The 18,498-nt window shown below is 45.6% G+C and overlaps 1 protein-coding gene across 1 annotated transcript in view; it reads right to left on the bottom strand.

Annotated features, from left to right (window-relative positions):
- The window catches only part of BRINP1 (BMP/retinoic acid inducible neural specific 1), a 106,893-nt gene that overhangs the window by 45,329 nt on the left and 43,066 nt on the right, over positions 1–18,498 (bottom strand). Inside the window, exon 3 of the mRNA XM_065695724.1 lies at positions 14,126–14,393. Coding sequence (XP_065551796.1) covers positions 14,126–14,343 — 218 coding nt within the window. The 5' untranslated portion in view covers positions 14,344–14,393. The remainder of the gene's footprint in view (positions 1–14,125; positions 14,394–18,498) is intronic.

Raw genomic sequence — 18,498 nt, 5'->3', positions numbered from 1 at the left:
TTCAGTTTTGTGTATCCAGACAAAGCTTAAATCGCTCACATTTGGGCGAGCTCCATCTTCAGCAGTGGCTGGAGTTTTCTGGATGCTTATTCCATTTTGCAGCTATTTTCGGGGCTGCAGAATCTGTTTTTTTTTCCATGCTGGATGACTCTGGAACAGCTAGTAGTGTTTTCATTAGACAAATTCCTGTCAAAACAGCTCATTTCTTGAATCTCTCTTTTTCACCATAGTCACTAGTGACCAGAGAGGCTGAGACTTCAAAACTGTGTTGAATCCAATCCATCACCTGAAACATTGTATTACTAACAAAATCAAAGAGTTCGACAAAACCTTACTTTGGAGGAAACATTCTTCTACCTCACTGAGCTGATTTTATTACACCTAAAATGCAAAGACTTTGCCATCTTGTCATTTGCCTTCCTCCATCCTTGTAGAACTTTACCAGATCTGCTCCCCTCTTGGTGCACAATCCCCACTACCATGAGTGAAAATCCCACCCTTGTTCTACAAATGCTTGCAAGACTCTGACAGAGAGCTGAGATATTCCTATTCCAGCTATCAGACACCAGCAGTGCATATAAAGTCCTCACCTTCAGATGCTCATCCACAATTGTACAGGAGACAGTCACCAGTGGAGCTCATGTCTTCAAGCAAGGAGGTAAAGCACTGTCTTTAAAATATCTGAGTCCCCAGGAGTGAAAACAATGAACTTATTTATGACTCTTCTGAAGGAGAAAATTAAGTCCAAGCATAGCTGGCAAATATGCTGTAAGCTTATTATGTAGCAGCATTCAGCCTGTTCCACACTCTTAGTTCCTCCTTTGTTAGATGCTACAAGAGCCGGGGAGACTTTTTCTGTCCCCTATTATGGAGCTATTTCACAGAAAAGTCTGCTCAGATTTCCTCTCATCCACCATAGGCCATGCAAGAAGCTTCAGCCACCCTAATATCTGTGTGCGTCTCAAACCTCTTATCTGCACAGGGGCACCTATGAGACTCTGTGAACAGCTATGAGCATGGTGAGCTCTACTGCCTCCCTACCTCTTCAGTACGTATGATTCTTACATTGAACTGGACAGCCTCAATAAACATGTATGTGGAAGGTAATCCCCCTTCATTTTAAAACACCAGCATCCCTGAGTTTGTGTGTGTGTAAATACTCCAGGAATAAAGTGCCCCTGGGTGATGCATATACCTCACAGAAATATTGGAACAAGTTGTTCCAACATCCAAAGGCTTTTCTCCCCTTTCAGATCAATTAGTTCACCTGAGATTATCAAATTATTAGCACAACTTCAGTTCTGACATTGCTAACTTATTCACATGCCTGTTCAGTGTGCAGACTTGTGGTAAGATGGAAGGCTCTAGAATATATTTCTCTCTGGGTTTGCAATGCTATTGCTCTGTGGCTTGCTTTCCCTGCTTATGCATGCTGAGGAGATTTACTATTATGAATTGCCCCACAAAACTACCTTCAAACTCAAATTTAATAACCTAAGTATTATGAAGATCAATATTATGGCTATTCGCATTCATCTGATTAGCACTAATATAATTTGGGGAAATATTTATGCTGCAGTAGTGACTAGAGACCTGGATTAAGAGGAGATCCTCAGCATCTATACAGAAGAAAAAGACACTCTTCTCTCCAGCTGTGTACTGAAGTGCAATACTCAATCTCAGAGTCTCCACGGGTTTGGATATTTTATGTAAGTTATCTAATAAGATAACAAACCAGCCTTACAATCCCTACAGCCATATTGCTAACTGTTTGAAAATCATGAGTCAGGCTCCAAAAAAGAATTAAGAGATTGGTTTTAAAATTCATGAGACTTTTAAAATCTGATAAACTTCAGGGTTTGGGTTTTTTTCCCCCCTTCCTCTTCCTTTTTTGCCTTCTGCTTTCTGAGTATGTAGGAGTCGCATTATCAAGTTTTCCTCTGCAATTATAAAGGCCGTAAACTTACTTTAAAAATTGAGTTGAGACTCTTTACATAATCACAGGCCTCTAAAAGTGTGGGCTTTGAAGAGACATTAAATAGTCTCGAGATACAGTTCACCCTGTGACTCGACAACACTCACCTGCTGAATTGGTATAGCCCAGATATCAAATACTCCCAAGAAACAGTCTGGAGTCTTTATGGGAATGAGGAGGGAATCTGAGACTTTGAGTCCGTGCATGAATAGGGGGCAAAGGGAGGAAAACGGAGAGGAGGCAGACAAAATTTGAGGAGAATATATTAGTCTGGTGGAGACAATTTAGTTTTAACCAGAGATGAAGCTAACAACCTTCTTTTCTTATTCCTCTTTCTCCTGCTTGCTCGTATCCATGCAACACACAGTTCTGCTCGTGCACCAAGCTCTCTTCTTAGCCTTACCTGGGCTGTGTGCCTGTGCTCCCCAGAGAAAGCCCCAGACATTTGGAGAGGGGTAAAAAGTAATGTTCTTTCTAGGTTTTGGCTCAAGAGCTGGAAGCTAACACTGAAATATTTAAAGCTGAATACTCACTAGGAAGGTTTTCCTTTGCTGGGAGGGAAAGAACCAGTTTGAAGGGAAGGAAAAGCAAAATGAGGTTGGGCAGGGATGCACAGACAATGAAAACAACTTTGTCTTCTCAACACAATGCTGCTTCTTCAATCCTCAGGTAGCTGTTGGGGGGCAATGTGCCTCACTGGTCATTGTCTGCACCTTCACCCTAGCTCAATCCCCTGAGTGAACTGTGATGGTCCCTTACTGAAATCAGTCTCTAAATCTGTGCTCCAGTAGACCTGTTAGTCACTGCCAGTCCATGGAACCTTAGTCTGAATCTTGCAAAAGGGCACTTCTATGGCAGAAACTACATCAGCAGCCACATCAGCAAGGGGGAGAGGTGGGGGTTCAGCATCCAGATGCTTGCAAGATCTAACACTAAGTCAGTCAGAGTCCAGAGATAGATCCCAGCTATACTTTATAGGGAGAACAGCTCTTTCACAGGCTATTCATGGTACTCATTCATGGGAATGAGAGGTTGCTGCAGTGTCAGGCATATTTGAGCCTCCAGACCCTGGTATGCTAGCTGAGAGCATAGTTATCCAATGAATCATGCCAAAGACTTATCTGTGAGAGATGGAGAGTACCCAGAGGCTTCTCCTTGACCGGTGTCTAGTTGTTCCAATTGCTCCTTCCCCCTGCTGAAACTGATGGCACATGAAAGCCCGGTATGGGGTTTCAGGCCAGCAAGTGTTGAAGGGCAGCATGCCAAATTGGCATACCAGTCCCTTCAGTTTGGACTAAGGAGGAAAAACACCTCCTGCCGTAATTCCAGAGTGAAAATTTCATGTCACTGCTTAAAAAGTGCTGCACACCATTGTTACAATTCGGCCTGCAGGAGCACAGAGTCAGGAGCTGGCTCTTGCTACCTCTAGATGATGCCTGTCCAAAAATTAGAGGCTGTGTTAGTGTAAAAATTAGATGAGAGCCATCTACAGCCAGAGTGTAATGGTGTAATTGGTGTAACTGGTGTAATTCTACCACAGCACAGCTTTAATGGAAACTCTCCGTTCTCCAAGCAAGCTCTTTCATTGCAAGCAGAAGCACAGGCAGGCCTGACCTGATTGGGAATTTGATGTAATGGCTTCTCTCTCCCGGCTGCTTACCCCTCTGCTGGGAGCCGTCTGCACATTAAAGCAGATGTTGGTTGCACTCGGGTCATGTTTCCAAGCTTTCTTTTGCAGCCATCAGGGCTAGAGACTCTTTCCTCCCTCCCTGCACTCATTTCTTAATTAAAGCTTAAATTCTGATGCCGTCACATGACTGTAGGAGCAGAGCCCCAGGCAGGCATTCAGTGCTCTGTGCTGTCAGCGGGACTTTGATTTAGAAGCATAGCAGATATGTTAGAGAATCCCATCCCTCTGCTACACCCCAGCCTGGCCCTGCTCACAGCCGCCGGTGTCACACCTCAAGGCTTGCTTCGCCTTTCAGGGCAGGCGCTGGAGCAGGTTGGAGGCTTTCCCATGCCACAGAGTATGGGGATGGGGGGAATCTCTGTCCTATTGAAACAGAGTGGTTTGAGAGCCAGGCAGCTGAGAGGAGTCTGGCAGGGAAGGAGGAGGAGGAGGCAGCACCTGCCTGCAGCCCAGATGAATGGAAACACTGCAGTGACCTGCAGCTCTCATCCGTTTCCATCTCCTCCCTTCCCTCCCAGCATTTCTCATCAGATGGGATGTATTTAACCAGCAAACATGACTCCTTGGTGAAGGGAACCTCACTGCAGCTTCCTTGTAAATACTTTGCGGTCACTGTGTGGAAGGCTGCGGATGTGAAATGGGGTCTGATCACCCGAGACACAGAGCTGCCAGGCTTGGTCACCAGTGACAGCATCCCTAGTGCTCAGACCTGGCAGCCCAAATAGTGCCTGCATCCTGTTCTCCAGAAGCACAGAAGGTACCAAGTGCCCAGGGCTCTCTACAGGGGATGCTGAGAATGCACCAAGCTGCCCACGTGCTGCGTCAGCTCCTTCACCAGGCACACGTGCGCTGCAGCACACGGAGGAACTGCTGGCTCCACACAGGCATATTTGATTTCACACCACCTGGAGAGGAGATTCTGGCACAAAGAGCTGACCCAAACCCTTCTCCCTGCCTGCTGCAAACAAAGCTGATTCCTGGGTTTCTTTTCAGAGGTGTCCTTGGGTTCTGTAAATGCAGTTAGTAGTTTAACACAGGAAACCAGCCCGGATGGCTCCTACTGCCCCAGTGGGATGCATCTTGTTCCATTTACAGAGGCTGGTGGGTGGCAATCAGCAAAAAAGAAAGGGGAAAAAACTACTTTCTGGAACCCAAGGGAAACATTAGATGGATCCAGAAATAGAAAACCCCCTGTAATAGGGGGGGTCATGCCATCTCCCAGTGCTACTGGTGCCAGAACAAAATTATCCCATGCATCTAATAGGATGACTTTTTTGTGTGTGTGCAACAGCTTCTCTGCTGAAATAAGCATCTGCCTGATTTGAAAGCAGAATTAATAATGTGCTGAAAAAAACAGTGAAGGCTTCTCCTCGGCTTGTTAGCCTTTAAAATATGCTCCCAAGCCACTGGACCACAGTCTGCTGGTCTGAAGAAATCAGAGCTGAACGTGCAGAGTCATTGCTGCTGCAGCATGCTGGGCAGCAGCCTGGGGAGGTATGTGAGCAGAGCCCTGCCTGTGCTACGCAGAGGGGAAAAGATTCCCCACCAAGCAAGTCCCAGAGGGGACTGTGTGGACAGCTTCGTTGCATCCCAGCAGGATGCAGATCTCTTTGGAAAGGTTCAGTGACTAAAAATATTTGCCTGTGCCTCTTCTGGGAGCATGGTTAAAATATTTCATAGAATCATGGAATGGTTTGGGTTGGAAGGAACCTTAAAGCTCATCCAGCTTCAGGCCCTGCCATGGGCAGGGACCCCTTCCACTGGAGCAGCTTGCTCCAAGCCCCTGTGTCCAACCTGGCCTTGAGCACTGCCAGGGATGGGGCAGCCACAGCTCCTCTGGGCACCCTGTGCCAGCGCCTCAGCACCCTCTCAGGGAAGAATTTCTTCCTGACGTCTAATCTAGATCTACCCTCTTCCAATTTAAAGCCATTTCATCCTGGATTCAGTAAGGGGATTTTTGTGCTGGAGCATGCAACTCTGCAGAACTGCACTAACCCCCAGCCAACCCAGCTAAGAGTCAGCAGGCAGGGCAACCAGTCAGTGAGATGCCTTTCTAGGCATACAGCTCATGTGCATGCTTTTCTCAGGAGGAACCACCCAGTCCTGACCACAAGCACCCTGTCAGAATGTGAACTTCTCAACGGCATTGCTTCTGCACCGTTCCCTACAGCTTCTGCACTATTCTTTGCTTGCACTGCCAGGTTGAGATGAGGGCCTGCCCTTCCCCAAAGCTTGGCCAGATGTCCTGTTCTCGTATCTTCACAGCTCTGAGCATATCAAAGGCTGGTGCCATTTATCCTTTCATTTGCCCTCTGTTCTCAAGGATATCAAAGAGGAGGAGAGGTGTATGCTTCTGTAAGTCCTGCAGCTGCCAGTGCTGTTTGCAAGCCCTCGCCATCTGAATCCAAATGCAGTCAAAGCAGCTGCTCCTCCAGCCCCAATGAAGCCAAGCTCCTTGTCTGCTCAGCCCAACAGCCCCAGGACAAAGCACTGTATAGCTCAGCCATTCCCTGTCATCCCCTACTCATGCCATTATTCTGCTTATGCAAATACATTATAAGCTTCCCCTATGCAGGGAGATGCATTAAGCAGGGAATGTAATAGCACTGGTCCCTGAAGTGCAAGAATAATGAAGGTGGTGGCTAAAGCAGAGGCAATGTGATGGAACTGGCTGGTTTACCCCCACCACTGAAGGGCCCGTGTTTGCCAAACCGCTGTGTTAGAGCTGGTGAGACAGGAATGTAAATTGTGGCTCTCTTGTGAAGTTGCATAAACTTGTAGTAATGTCATTTTTGAGATTAACGTTTCCATTGAGGAGAACACTGGAAGCCTTCATTGTTTACATGTGCTATGGAAATAGATTTAAATTTGGGGTTTACACACATTTATTTACAAGGCGTTTACTGATTACAAACCAATGTACATCACCCGTTTACATGCATAATGTAAACTATGGAGATTTCCTATTTCTTGCCATGCAATGCTGTACGGCTTTCCATTGCTCATTCCACACAGAGGCAAGAGCCTCCTTTCATCTCAGCTCCCTCTGTCCTTCAATTCCTGTTTTGCCTCTCCTAAAAAAGCCTTGCTCTGACTGTGAAACATAAAAGCTGATGTCCCCTTTAACAGATAGCATAAAAAGCTAATAGGAAAACCTTGTCAGCAGAACTCCAGCGTGACTAAAAAAGCCAAAGCAAAGATTAAACAGCCTAACAGTGCCTATCAATTTGTACCAGTGCAAAGCATCACCTTAATGCTGTTTGAGAAGAACCTTCACGGTGCTTTTTTGGATGCTTCAGGCATCCAAATAACTGGAACAGGACTGAAAACTTGCCAGGGTACGTGTGTGAGAGAGGAGCTATGACTGCACATGTGTTGTACCGTTTGTCTCAGCCAGTGGCACCCAGATCTCAGCATCCAGCTTCAGTTTGAACAAGCACATCAAAGCTCAATGCTACCACTCACCACGGCTCTGCCTTTCTTGCCCAGCTGTGTTGGGGAAAGTGTTACTTCTTTTTTATCCTAAGATGCTAAAAGCCAAACCCAAGGGAAGTCAAAGAGTTTCAGAGTGATCAATAAGGACATCCAGCCTATTTTATTTTCTCCTTCCCTATTTCAAGGACATAAAGAGTACTTGCAAATTTCAACATAAACTGATAGAGCAAGTTGAAGAGCAAAGAGCTAAACAAAATACACTCAAAATCAAAACGTCTCCCGTCTGACATATTTTAACTGGCATTGCTTGACTCTGTGTTTTGAGATGAGATTTTATGTCTTAAAAATCGCAGTAAAATAAAAGGTTTTTCACTGGATTAATAAAATGAAAACGAGGAGCAAAGCTTAAACTTCTCACTGAGGCTAAAATGAAATGTTTTGATTTTTCCATTTTACAAACATCCATGTCAAATCAACCCATTTTTAATGTTATTTTTTGTTCCGTACAACCAGTGAACCACAAAATCAATTATTTGTACAGCTCTAGTGACCAGTAGATTAAATCTAATGCAATAGAGAGACAGCAGAAAGAGTCAATGAGGAGTGGAATGATGTGCTGAAAAAATAGTGGAAGCAGCTCTACTAGATCTTGTCCCTGCCAAAACTCAGCATGTATTTCACAACCACTTTAATACTACTTTAATCGACATTGCTGCTGAAAACAGCAGTCTCACCAGTCCCCTTTGTCCCCTTCCTGCTACCATCCACACAGTCATAGAATCATAGAATGGTTTGGGTTGGAAAGGACCTTGAGCTCATCCGGTTCCAGCTCCCTGCCATGGGCAGGGACACCTCACACTAAACCACGTCATCCAACCTAGCCTGAACACTTCCAAGAATGGAGTACTTGCCACTTCTTTTGGAAACTTGTTTCAGTGCTTCACCACCCTCACAGTAAAGAACTTTTTCCTTATATCTATCCTGAACTTCCCCTTTTCAGTTTGAACCCAGTACCCCTTGTCATATTGCTACAGTCCCTGATGAAGAGCCCCTCTCCAGCATCCTTGTAGCCCCATTCAGATACTGGAAGCTGCTCAGAGGTCTCTACACAGCTTCTCTTCTCCAGGCTGAACAGCCCTAACATATTTTTCTGCCAGATCAGTTCCTCAGCTGTGAAAATCAGAGGTTTACATGCAACCCGCCTGGAAGTTCTGATCAGGAAAGGCAGAACATCTGTAATAGAAGCTGCTAAAACCAGCCATAGAAACCTCGCATTCACTCACCACATTGTCCAAGTCCTGTGCTTAGATGTAGGAGCCAGATTTGGCTTTTGCTTACAAACAGCAACAGCTCATCATTCCCCCAGCCAGTGAGGGCAAGCAGCCTTCTAACACCTGGAGCTGTGTAAGCCCCTGGGCAATGCTGGATATGCTATCCCAGATTCTCCAGTCAATAAATGGGTGAATTTTCCTTTATGTCACAGAGAATCTGGCTCATTGTTTTTAACTTGTGGTGCCATAAAACTTAGAAAGTTTTGTGAGACCAGATTTTCCTCTTTTTTTAATGTAATTTATTTGTCCTCTCAGGGAAAACTGAAGCAGCAGAACAGCACATGTATTTCTAAGTCATTTGTAGCCCATCTTACGTGCACAGCAAAGATCCTCGCTTTATGATCATTCTCTTCCTCTTTGCTAGGGGAATGACACTTTTAGAGACCACGATTTGTGGGTTTTCTAGGACCAAATAAAACCCTCTAGTGTGGCTGAATGCATTCAGCAGTACCAATCCCTTTATGAGCACACAGTTTAGTGTCCACTTTGCATTGGAGAAACAGAGAGATCACAAAAGTGTTGGTTAGGTGAGACCCTAAGGGTCTTTAATCCAGCTTCTACTTGAAGCAGAACTATCACCAGCTCTTGAGTGGACAGAACTGTGGCTTTGTCCATCCAAGCCTTGAAAACCACCATGGATAGAAGGACCCTTCACCTCTCCACTGACCTGCCTTAGACCTGCACCACCCTCCTGATGAAACAACCCTTTAAGGGGAGGAAATCAGCTTTTTTTCCCCAGGCATCATTCCAACCTATTTACAGCTATCTTGTGCATCCAGTTACTCACATACTCACAACCTTTCCTGTCTCAGGAACTGTATTTCCATTTTATGTATTCAGGGACCTTACTGTAATGAGTGTACGTAAGCAATCAGGTCTCTCCTGTCACTCTGCAAGCGGAGGGATGGGACAGGCCTGACTGGTTTGTTGTCACATCCTCTACTGAGTTTGGAATCTGTTAATTCATTTTATCCAGACTTGGCAGAATGTATTTGCAGGTTTCATGGACTTAGGCAGCCTCTAAATGATCCTGCTGCAGGAGAAGTGCAAGGTGAGCAGATCTCCTCTTTATACTCCAGGGTCTCCCTGCTAACCTACACAGAGAGCCAGATTTCCTGGTTCATACTTGCATTGCAGAAAATGGAATTAAACTCCCACACATAGGAAATCCACCTTTTTTCTTGCTCATTCCCCTTCCAGCCCTGTGCAAACATCCATTTTATATTGCTGTCGCCCCTTATGTCCAAACGTCTTGCAACATTTAATTAAGTCTGCCCAGCAATGCAGAGCAGACAAGCGCTGTCATCTCTCATTCTCAGGGGGTGAGGAGGGAACCAAGGCATAGAGAAGTGAGTTTACCCACAGCCACACCTCAGCCTGGGGCAATAATATACATTATAGATATACATAATCTATACAGATATAATATAGACCCTTAGAGCATAACCATAAGCCTGTCTGCTCAGCTCGATGAGACCACTTCCCTCTTTGCCTCCTGTGTCTCACCTCTGACATTGAACAACAAAGCCTCATTCTTTTCTAGGAAAGATTTGTGTTTCTAGAACTTACTTAAACTGAGCAGCATCATTAGCAAAATGCCTCTGTGTCAGTGCTTCTGACTGTCTAGCTGCAGAGTGTATTCAAGTACTCAGTTTATTGTTGCTTTTGCTTTGCCTTATAGCTAAATAATCAGTTTCTGGGAAAAGAAGAAACGACAACGTGTCAATATACTTCAAAGAAGGGGACTGAAGCTGTTAACTACTGTCTTGTGGTAACAGGAATGTTTTCTGGGCTGAGCAATGCCCCAGTCCCAAAACCAAGCTGAGTTTCATCTGTTTTCCAGCCTTCATACAGTACCTACTACCCAAGGCTCCCATGACTAGGAACAGCCAGGATAGTGATAATGAATATTCAGACACCCCACAAACCACTCTCAGCATCTGCCATCCTATCTGCATTAGCATTAGAGTGCACAGATAATGATCAAAGCAGCATTTTCCTGCCAGAGGCCCCCCTAAACCAGCCTTATTAGTATGAATTGATGCTGATTAATGTGCTTCCTTAATGCAATTGTATCTGCCCCTACTGTTCATGATTTAATATATAAAACATCTCCCCCTCTGTTTGCCTGTTAATACCACATGCAAGGTGCAGACCTTGACTGAGGATACCAGGAAAATCAGTGGTCCAAGTTTTGTGAGAAAGGAACCTAAAATATACTAAAATGAAATAGAAGGAGGGAATAAGCCTTTGGATAGATCTGGATTCAGGCATCCTATGAAAAGATATTGGCAGCTCTGCTGTGCCACAGCAGTTCTGCTTACGCAGCATATAAAATTGCCTGGCTAACCAAAATAGGCTCTTTGCTTGCTGTTGGCAGACTTCTGGACTTTAGTTCTGAGGGTTTCATGTTTAGTTTGGTGCCATTTCCTTTCTAACATCACCTGTAAAAATGAGCAAATACTGTGGTTTGCCTTCTGCTCTGTGTAGCACTGACAGTGGCTTTATCTCTATGGGTTTTCAGTGTAAATGAACACGGCCTTAATGTGGTGTGTCCATGCTCCTGCACAGCAAGACACTGGGGAAATCACCACTAAACAGATGACAGTGTTTCAATTAGGAATGGGTGAGGTCCTCTTGCCTGATTTCACTTCCACTCCAAATCCTTGGCTGCTCTGGCTGGTTTGAGGTCTGCTGCTTAGCAAAGCAGTGGTCAGGTTAAACCTCATTCAACTAAATCACAAGTGCCTCAAGGAACTGCCTGACCAAAGGACAAAGAGCAAACCAGCCACCCCCAAAAAAGTATGGGAGAAAAGGAACATTGAAAGAGAAGAGTACACAGAAAATTCCCATGTGTCGTATCTGCTGCTTTTCTAAGGAAAGGAGCAATATCCTTAATGTAGAATATGTGCCTCCCTTGGGCTAGTCTAGTGCAAAGAGCAATTGAGAGACATCATTTGGTAGGAAAGAAGCTTCTGTGTTGGAATTAAAGAGTTGACAAAATCCCCACAGCTTTACAGCTTCTCCAAGTCAATTTAAGGATCCCACAAAATGAGATTTTACCCCTGTGGGTTTCAGCAAAATTATGTGTTCTGGAGGGGGTGTGTATGCTCTGAGTCCAGCTCTCCGCTGCTGGAATTGGCTGTGGCTCCACTAATTCACCATAACCAGACTGGTTTTAACGCTCCCTCAAAAAATGCATGGGACCAAGTTCGAAGTGACCAGTTCTGCCAACAGGGTAGGCTATTGGAAACAAACAACCCTCCATCATCTGGGCAGCCACCTACTTTCTGGCTCCATCTGCTGAAGCACATGAGGCTCTCCCCTCCTCCTCAGCTGACTGTAGTGGGAGCAGAAGATGGACCCAGAGAGTGTTTCCAAAGCGCTCAGCTCCCAGCAGCTCAAACCATGACACACGTGGCCAGATTTCTCCAAGCCCTCAGCTCCCTCCCTCAGCTCAGTGCACGGTATTTGGCCAAGAGATGCCCCAGGTGCCCTTGCAGTCTTTTACCTGTTTCTCTAAACTCTCTTCCTAACTACTTCCATTGGACTTTGTCTCATCTCCAGTTTCTTTTGTGAATAACTTCTCCAGCACTGTGACCGTCTGCAAGACCCTTCTCAGACACCTCCCGTGCATGTAGAATGCTGCTGCCCATTTTCTTCTATGTTGGAAGAAGGAGGACATTGTCTCCTCCCCATGCTACAAGTGTCTTTCACAAGTGCATTGGCAATATCCAGCAGAAATGGAGAAAGGCAGATCCCTTTCTGCTTCCTGTATATTCAGGTCACACTTAACTAAGATAAGCCTTCAAATTCTTACCGGCCTCCTACAAACCAAAGGGGAATTTGCTCCTCACCACACAGCAGATACAACTAGAAACCACAGGCTTCAAGTACAAACAACATTTTAGCTCCTTTATAAATGTGGGGACAGCAAAGCCTTGGTGCAGGCTGCCTGCTCTGGGTGTGAATTCTCCGTCATGGGAAACCTTTCAGGTAGCCCACAAACCTCTGTCAGATGTGACACAGGTATGTCTGAGCCTGCCTTGGGGAAGAGGCATGGATTAAATGACCTCTCAAGGTCCTTCCAGACCCATTTTTCCATGATTCTTGGAGACAGAATCCCAGGCTTGACGGATCTCTGGCCTGACCTACAGTGACAGTTCATAGATGTGTCTGAACACATACATTGCATGAATTTCTCTGCCACTACAGCCGCTGTGGACCGGTGCGGTGGCATTTAGGGCTGAATAGCTCTTTAGCAAAGGGCAGAGCCTCTACCAGGGGCATTGTCTGGGGCAGAGATTTGCAGCCTCAATCACAGTGTTTGTTGTCAGGCAGGGTAGGAGGAGAGATGGGGATATCCACACATAGGAAGAAAGTCTTTCTGAAAAAGGCATGTTTTCTCTGTTCCTCTGTGCAAGCAAAGACAGTGAGACGCCCTTAGTGGATGCATGGCAGCATGATATCTAGGTCTGGGGCTGTCTTCCCCCCGAGCTGTTTAGAATGAAGAGGACAAGCCAGAACAGTATTTCAACCCATGTTCACCTGCCTTTGCTCTGCGGGCTGGTGCGAGGGGAGGGGATGCTGCACTCCCTGGAGGCCATGGGACAGGCACAACTCATTTTTCTTCCCCACACGTAGATGATGTCTTGCACATCACTCTTATTCTACAAGTGCTTTTGGCTCTCTGCTGGCGGGGAACACAACCTAAACACATGTGGTTTCCCTGCTCCTCTCAGTCATCACCTATGTGTGCCTGCATGCACATTGCCAGTAGGCTATTCACTAGTGCTTTCCTACCTACTAGTTTGCAACAGTTGTGTTTGCAAGTGTCTTTCTGAAACACACCAGGACTATATAATTATGTAAATGTGCACATGTCTATGAGGGTTTTGCAGTCTCTTTAGGTTTTAACACAAATCTCATGACATTTGCTGGCTTATTCCCCTTCGCTCCAAAGCACTTGCTGTGTTAATAGGAGGCTCATGTGAGCACCCCGGCTTTTCATGTTAAAATGAGAAATGAAAAGCATGTTTCTGGATATCACAGTGGGCAAGAAGAGCTGGAAACAGGCAACAGCAAAAGCTTCAAAACCTAGAAGGCAAAGGAAAATCCAGATTCTGCCTACTCTCTGGAGTTATTTGGTTATAAGTCTCTTAAACCAAGATCACAGTTCTGGGGCAAGTCCAGCTCCTACATGGAGATAATCTGCAAAGGTCTGTGGTAGGCAGTACATAGCTAAAGCTCCCCATTCTCAGCAGTGTAAGAACTGCCATACCAATGTGTGTCTTGATATATGTCTGTTCTCACCCATGTAAACCTTCAGCTATTGGCAGTTCACATGTATGACTACAGAGGCCTGGGGTCTGCCCATTGGTACACTGGTCTGACAAACATGCTTGTGAACCTGGCCATGAACTTATCTGTTGTCGCAAATGAAGTACACCCACACCCTTGGTCCCTTTTTATCACGGTGCTACCTTCATCTCCCTATCAGAACGTTACAGCTGAGTCTTTGAAGCAGTTTTCATTGCCAGCTGAGGACCATGAAGAACAAAAGAAGCACTTCCAGATGAAACAGGGACAATGGTGTGTCTCAAATTGACTACAAGTCTTGAGCCCATAGGAACTGACAGTTCCCAAAACCTAACAAGTTATCCAAGCTCCAGGTGCTGTAGGAAACCAACGTACCTGTATATTTTATATCTGGTTGTAAATCCTTGACGATGTCTTTCCACAAAGGATAAGTAGCTCCGTGAGTGGTGGAAAGGCCCCCTGTCTGAAATAAGCCAATCAAACTCCTTGGAGACATGTTGGTTGGTAGCAGCTGGGTCCTGGTGGGAGGGCTGTACTAGTATATGGTCCCATATAAACAGGAGGTAGAGGAACTCAACAAGCCTCCAGTTCATGCTTTTCTGTCTGCCTTTTTCCTCTCATTCTTGCTCCATTCTGTGGAGTCCTGTTGAAAAAGAGAAGGAAGAGGAGGAAGGAAAGAGAGAGAAAGAGAAACGGAGGGGAGGAGAGGGAGAAGGGAGAGAAAGAGAGAGTTTAAAATGGGAATTGTTTTGATCCTTTGACAACTCTCAGGGTGAATAGACATGAAAAATCAAGTTTTAAAAGACTTCCCTCTGCCTGTGTTACAGCTTAGAGTATTTGGCAGTGTTTTATTCATGTACCTAAGTGGTGTCTTTAACCTCCTGAGTATATATCACCTTTGAAATAACCAGGTCCTGACCTGAGACATCCTCACCCCAGCTTTTCCATCACTTCCCTCATGAAGTTCTCCGCAGTGTTGCAGAGGCAAGTGAAGCTGGGCGCAGAAGGTAGCTGCACCCTAGGCTACAATTACCCCTTTCCTGTCCCTTTAATGCCATGCCAGAGAAACGTGTCTTCTGCTTTCATGTCTCTCTGATGATCTGTAATCCATACTCTGTGCAACCTGAGCAATCTATGAAGGCCCAGCTCTTACTTCAAAGTGTTGCCAAAAAGAGAAATAAAACAAAATAATTACCCAGGCTCCAGTGAGGAGCACATGCGGACACACAGACACACACACGACTATGAAATCCTGCCAAACTTTGAAGGAGAAAAATCACCTCAACCTGCTTTCCTGCCTGTGTGTTTGGGAGGTGTGTGTCTGGTAGAGGTAGAACAGGGTCTGTTGTTATTTCAATCACGGCAGGACCTCCAGGCTCTTTGCAAGATCAAGGCTCTGCAGGGCGACACAGTGAACATGCGTATTCAGTGCAGATTTACTAGGGAGCTTAAGGGGATGCTTCACAGCACCTGGTGCAGGACATGTTGTCATTCATATGATGGGAGAGTGGCTGTTCCACCTCATCCCCACATCAAATCGTGGCTGAGCCCAGCCCTGCTATGAGGCAGCTCCTCTCCCCGACGTGTTTAACAGCTAAATAGACAAGACATATGATGAGTGGGAAGGGAAACAGAGGGGTGAAATGCCTTGCCAAAGGTTACACAGCAAGCCATGGATACAGCTGGAAGAGAGCCCTCATCTCCTGACTCCTATTCGAAATGTTTCAGCCATTAGATCATCCACCTCCACAGTCATGCTGCTGGCACAATGCCCCTCTCTGAACAAAGCTGTGTGCTCTATTGCTGGAAGGTGAGCAGCTTGCTTAGCTGACACCCCACACCTGATATGGATACCCTCACTTTCTACTTCCTAACTGTGGCTGCAGCAGCATCCCAGCTTGCTGGGTTGTGTTCCTTGTTGCTGATGCTGCTCGGAAAAAGTCCTCTCCATACACAGGACATGTTCTTCCTCCTGCCCACCTCCTGTCCATCTGGCTGCCTCGCTGAGTCTGGTGAAGGATGTGCCGATATGGTGGGCATACCTGGGCAGGCAGAGAGATCTTGAGGCTGCATCCCCCACTCTTGGAGCAAAAACCTGCCTAAAAGTTGTCCTCAGGACAGGTTATACCCACCTATTTCTGCAGAATAGAGTGCAGATGGGCTGCAGCTACTCTTTGAAGCAGGAAAAATTAGGGTATGCAAAGCTCTGCTACAAAGAAATTTAGTGTCAGGTTTATTTGTACATCCCCAGAAACCATTCTGGTTTTGAGTCTGAGTCCACCATAAACACTCAAACTAAAAGCCTGCGAATCCCAAAGATGACAGGTTTTGCTAAGAGTGTAGGAGAGGCCAAACCAAGGTGTACTAGAGGTGCCATGTGCACTTGGCAGCACTGCATGTGAATGTGAGACCTTGGCTGATGTAAGCAGCACAGTGTAGACCAGAGAGCATCACCATCTGCTGGCATGGCTGCCTCCTGCCTCCCAGGAGCACAGCAGAGCTGCAGCCCATGGCTCTGAGCATCCATGTCTCCTGTGCCGGGAGTGTGACAGGGAGCACAAGTGCCGAGTGCGCGTGTGGGAGTCTGCACGTGTGCACAGCATGTGTTTGTGCTGCAGTGTGCTCTGCAGCACTTATCAAAGCCGAGTTGAGTAAGTCTGGTTAAAAACGACACTCAGCTGTTGCATCACATGAAGGAATGAAAAACATCAAGTATGGGAAAGTCAATTAAAGTTCGCTTTTTCTGTTGGGCACATTCGAATTTCTTTCCAAATGCCAATAGAATATTACTGTTATTAAAACTAATGGTACCTGTAGCTCCTGACTGAAGAGGTTGCTCTTGTTCTGAAGGCATGTGTTTAATAGTGGCCTTCAGCACTAACTCTTACTGCACCCATTAGTGTGGCAGCTCTCTGTACTTCAGCCCATCTCCTCTCAGAAAGGACCTGTTCTACTTTACCTTACAAACCCAGGGTTTCGGGATAAAGGCATATGCTCTATTCTCACACTGAAAGTAATAAAGTATATTCCAAGTGAATTACGTTACATCTCTTCTTCCACTCACACTGGTCATGATCCCAAGGTGATTACTGGGAAATGCTCCCAGCTGTATCCCACCCTCAGGATTTCCAAATTCCAGTTCAGGAACACATTCCTCCTGCTTCTCCATCCAGGCTACTTCTCTGCTTTGCTGCTCTTTGCAGATCTACAGCACTATCCCATCACAGTAAGCAGCTGCAAACTCAGCATATTTGCCATTAGATGGGTACGCACATTTGTTCTGATAACTATCAGTTGTTCAGTACACATTGTCCAGACTTGCTTGGTTGTCTGTTCATTAAACTCATCCAAAACTACCTCCTTCATCAGCCAGCCTGGACCAGTTTTCCTTTAAACATTTCACTTTCTATTGAATTTCTATTGCAAAGAGAGGAGCTTTCACATACCTAAGTGGAGTGATAACTCCCCTCCAGTTCCCAGGCAGTGCAAGTGTGAACTGAACTATAAGAAGAACCAAATAAAACGTGTTTCAGAGAAGTCCCAATGTGTCCTCCCACATGCGAGCATCACACACTGAGGAAATATCAACTTATAAAAGAGAGGAGATACTCACTAAATCCCCCCACGCACCTCTTCATTCCCCCTTCCTCTCCTTTTAGGTTGAAGTTAGTGTCAGGATGATATGAGTTGTGATAGCTCTTAACCACAGGTTAAGACATGGGGAGAACATGCCTTCAGGTCGCTAGCAGAAAAGGACGCATCTCCAGTCTGGAAGCTGGATCAGCACTGCGAGCAGGGAATGGTGCCTGAGGCAATGAAAGATGGTAGAGCACAATTGGGTCTAGACAACTATCACACCATCAACTTTAATTTTTTAGTAGTATCTTTTTCCCCCCTGTAGCTGCTGTAGAGATGTTGTTTCACATTAAAGATTAATACACACCATGGGGCTGGTCCCCATGGAAGCTATAAAGCTTTCGAAAGTAGGATTATTTTGTGTCTAAGGCAATATTATATGAGGTGCATTCAATCTAACTCCTAACAAGACTGAATCTGAAATTAATTTGTTAGGTGTCTTTATGGGGCTCCACTGATGTGCAATGTGTTCTGGGGATTTTGCAAAGGGGATTGGGGAAAAAGGGGCAAGGAAGTGATGTCTCCAAGTATGTACAGCTTGGGTAGGAAAGCCAAGACTAAGTAAAAGCCAAATGTGGCACAGAAGCCATCTCTGCATTAAAAAGGGGGGCTTGGGAGAGCCAGACACTGGGTTTTGATCCAGGAATCCAGGTTTCTGCTCAGCTCTGCACCTCCTATGATCTTGGGCAATGCCCATATATGCTTTTTTTGCCTTGCTTTCTAGCATGGAAACACAATAGTATTTGACTACTTGGACCATGAACTTGTAGGAGAGGCCATCACCTGGTTATAGCACCTAACAAAAGGCAGTCCTGCTGCCCCCTCAACTCACTAGATGTTCCTGCCCTATAAGCAATGAATGAAAACCCTCTTGAGGTGACAGCAAGCTTTGTAATACAGCAGTTAACAAAAATACAAGCTACAAAGGCCGTTTCCACTCAGTAGTGTTACAGAGCAATGCAGTCATCTGGGTCCTTCTGGTTATGTCAGCAAACATGATCATGCAATTAGCACATCTGTTAATAAACATGATCAGTGGGTGAGCTAAGACATAGGCTGCAGTTCACAGTAAATAAGAACTGGGAGAAGAAAATGTTAGATGTACTGATTCT

Source organism: Lathamus discolor, chromosome 15, assembly GCF_037157495.1.
Source record: "Lathamus discolor isolate bLatDis1 chromosome 15, bLatDis1.hap1, whole genome shotgun sequence".
NCBI classification, from domain to species: domain Eukaryota; kingdom Metazoa; phylum Chordata; class Aves; order Psittaciformes; family Psittacidae; genus Lathamus; species Lathamus discolor.
Note: the sequence above shows the minus strand (reverse complement) of the source record. Positions and strands in the feature narration are given on the sequence as shown.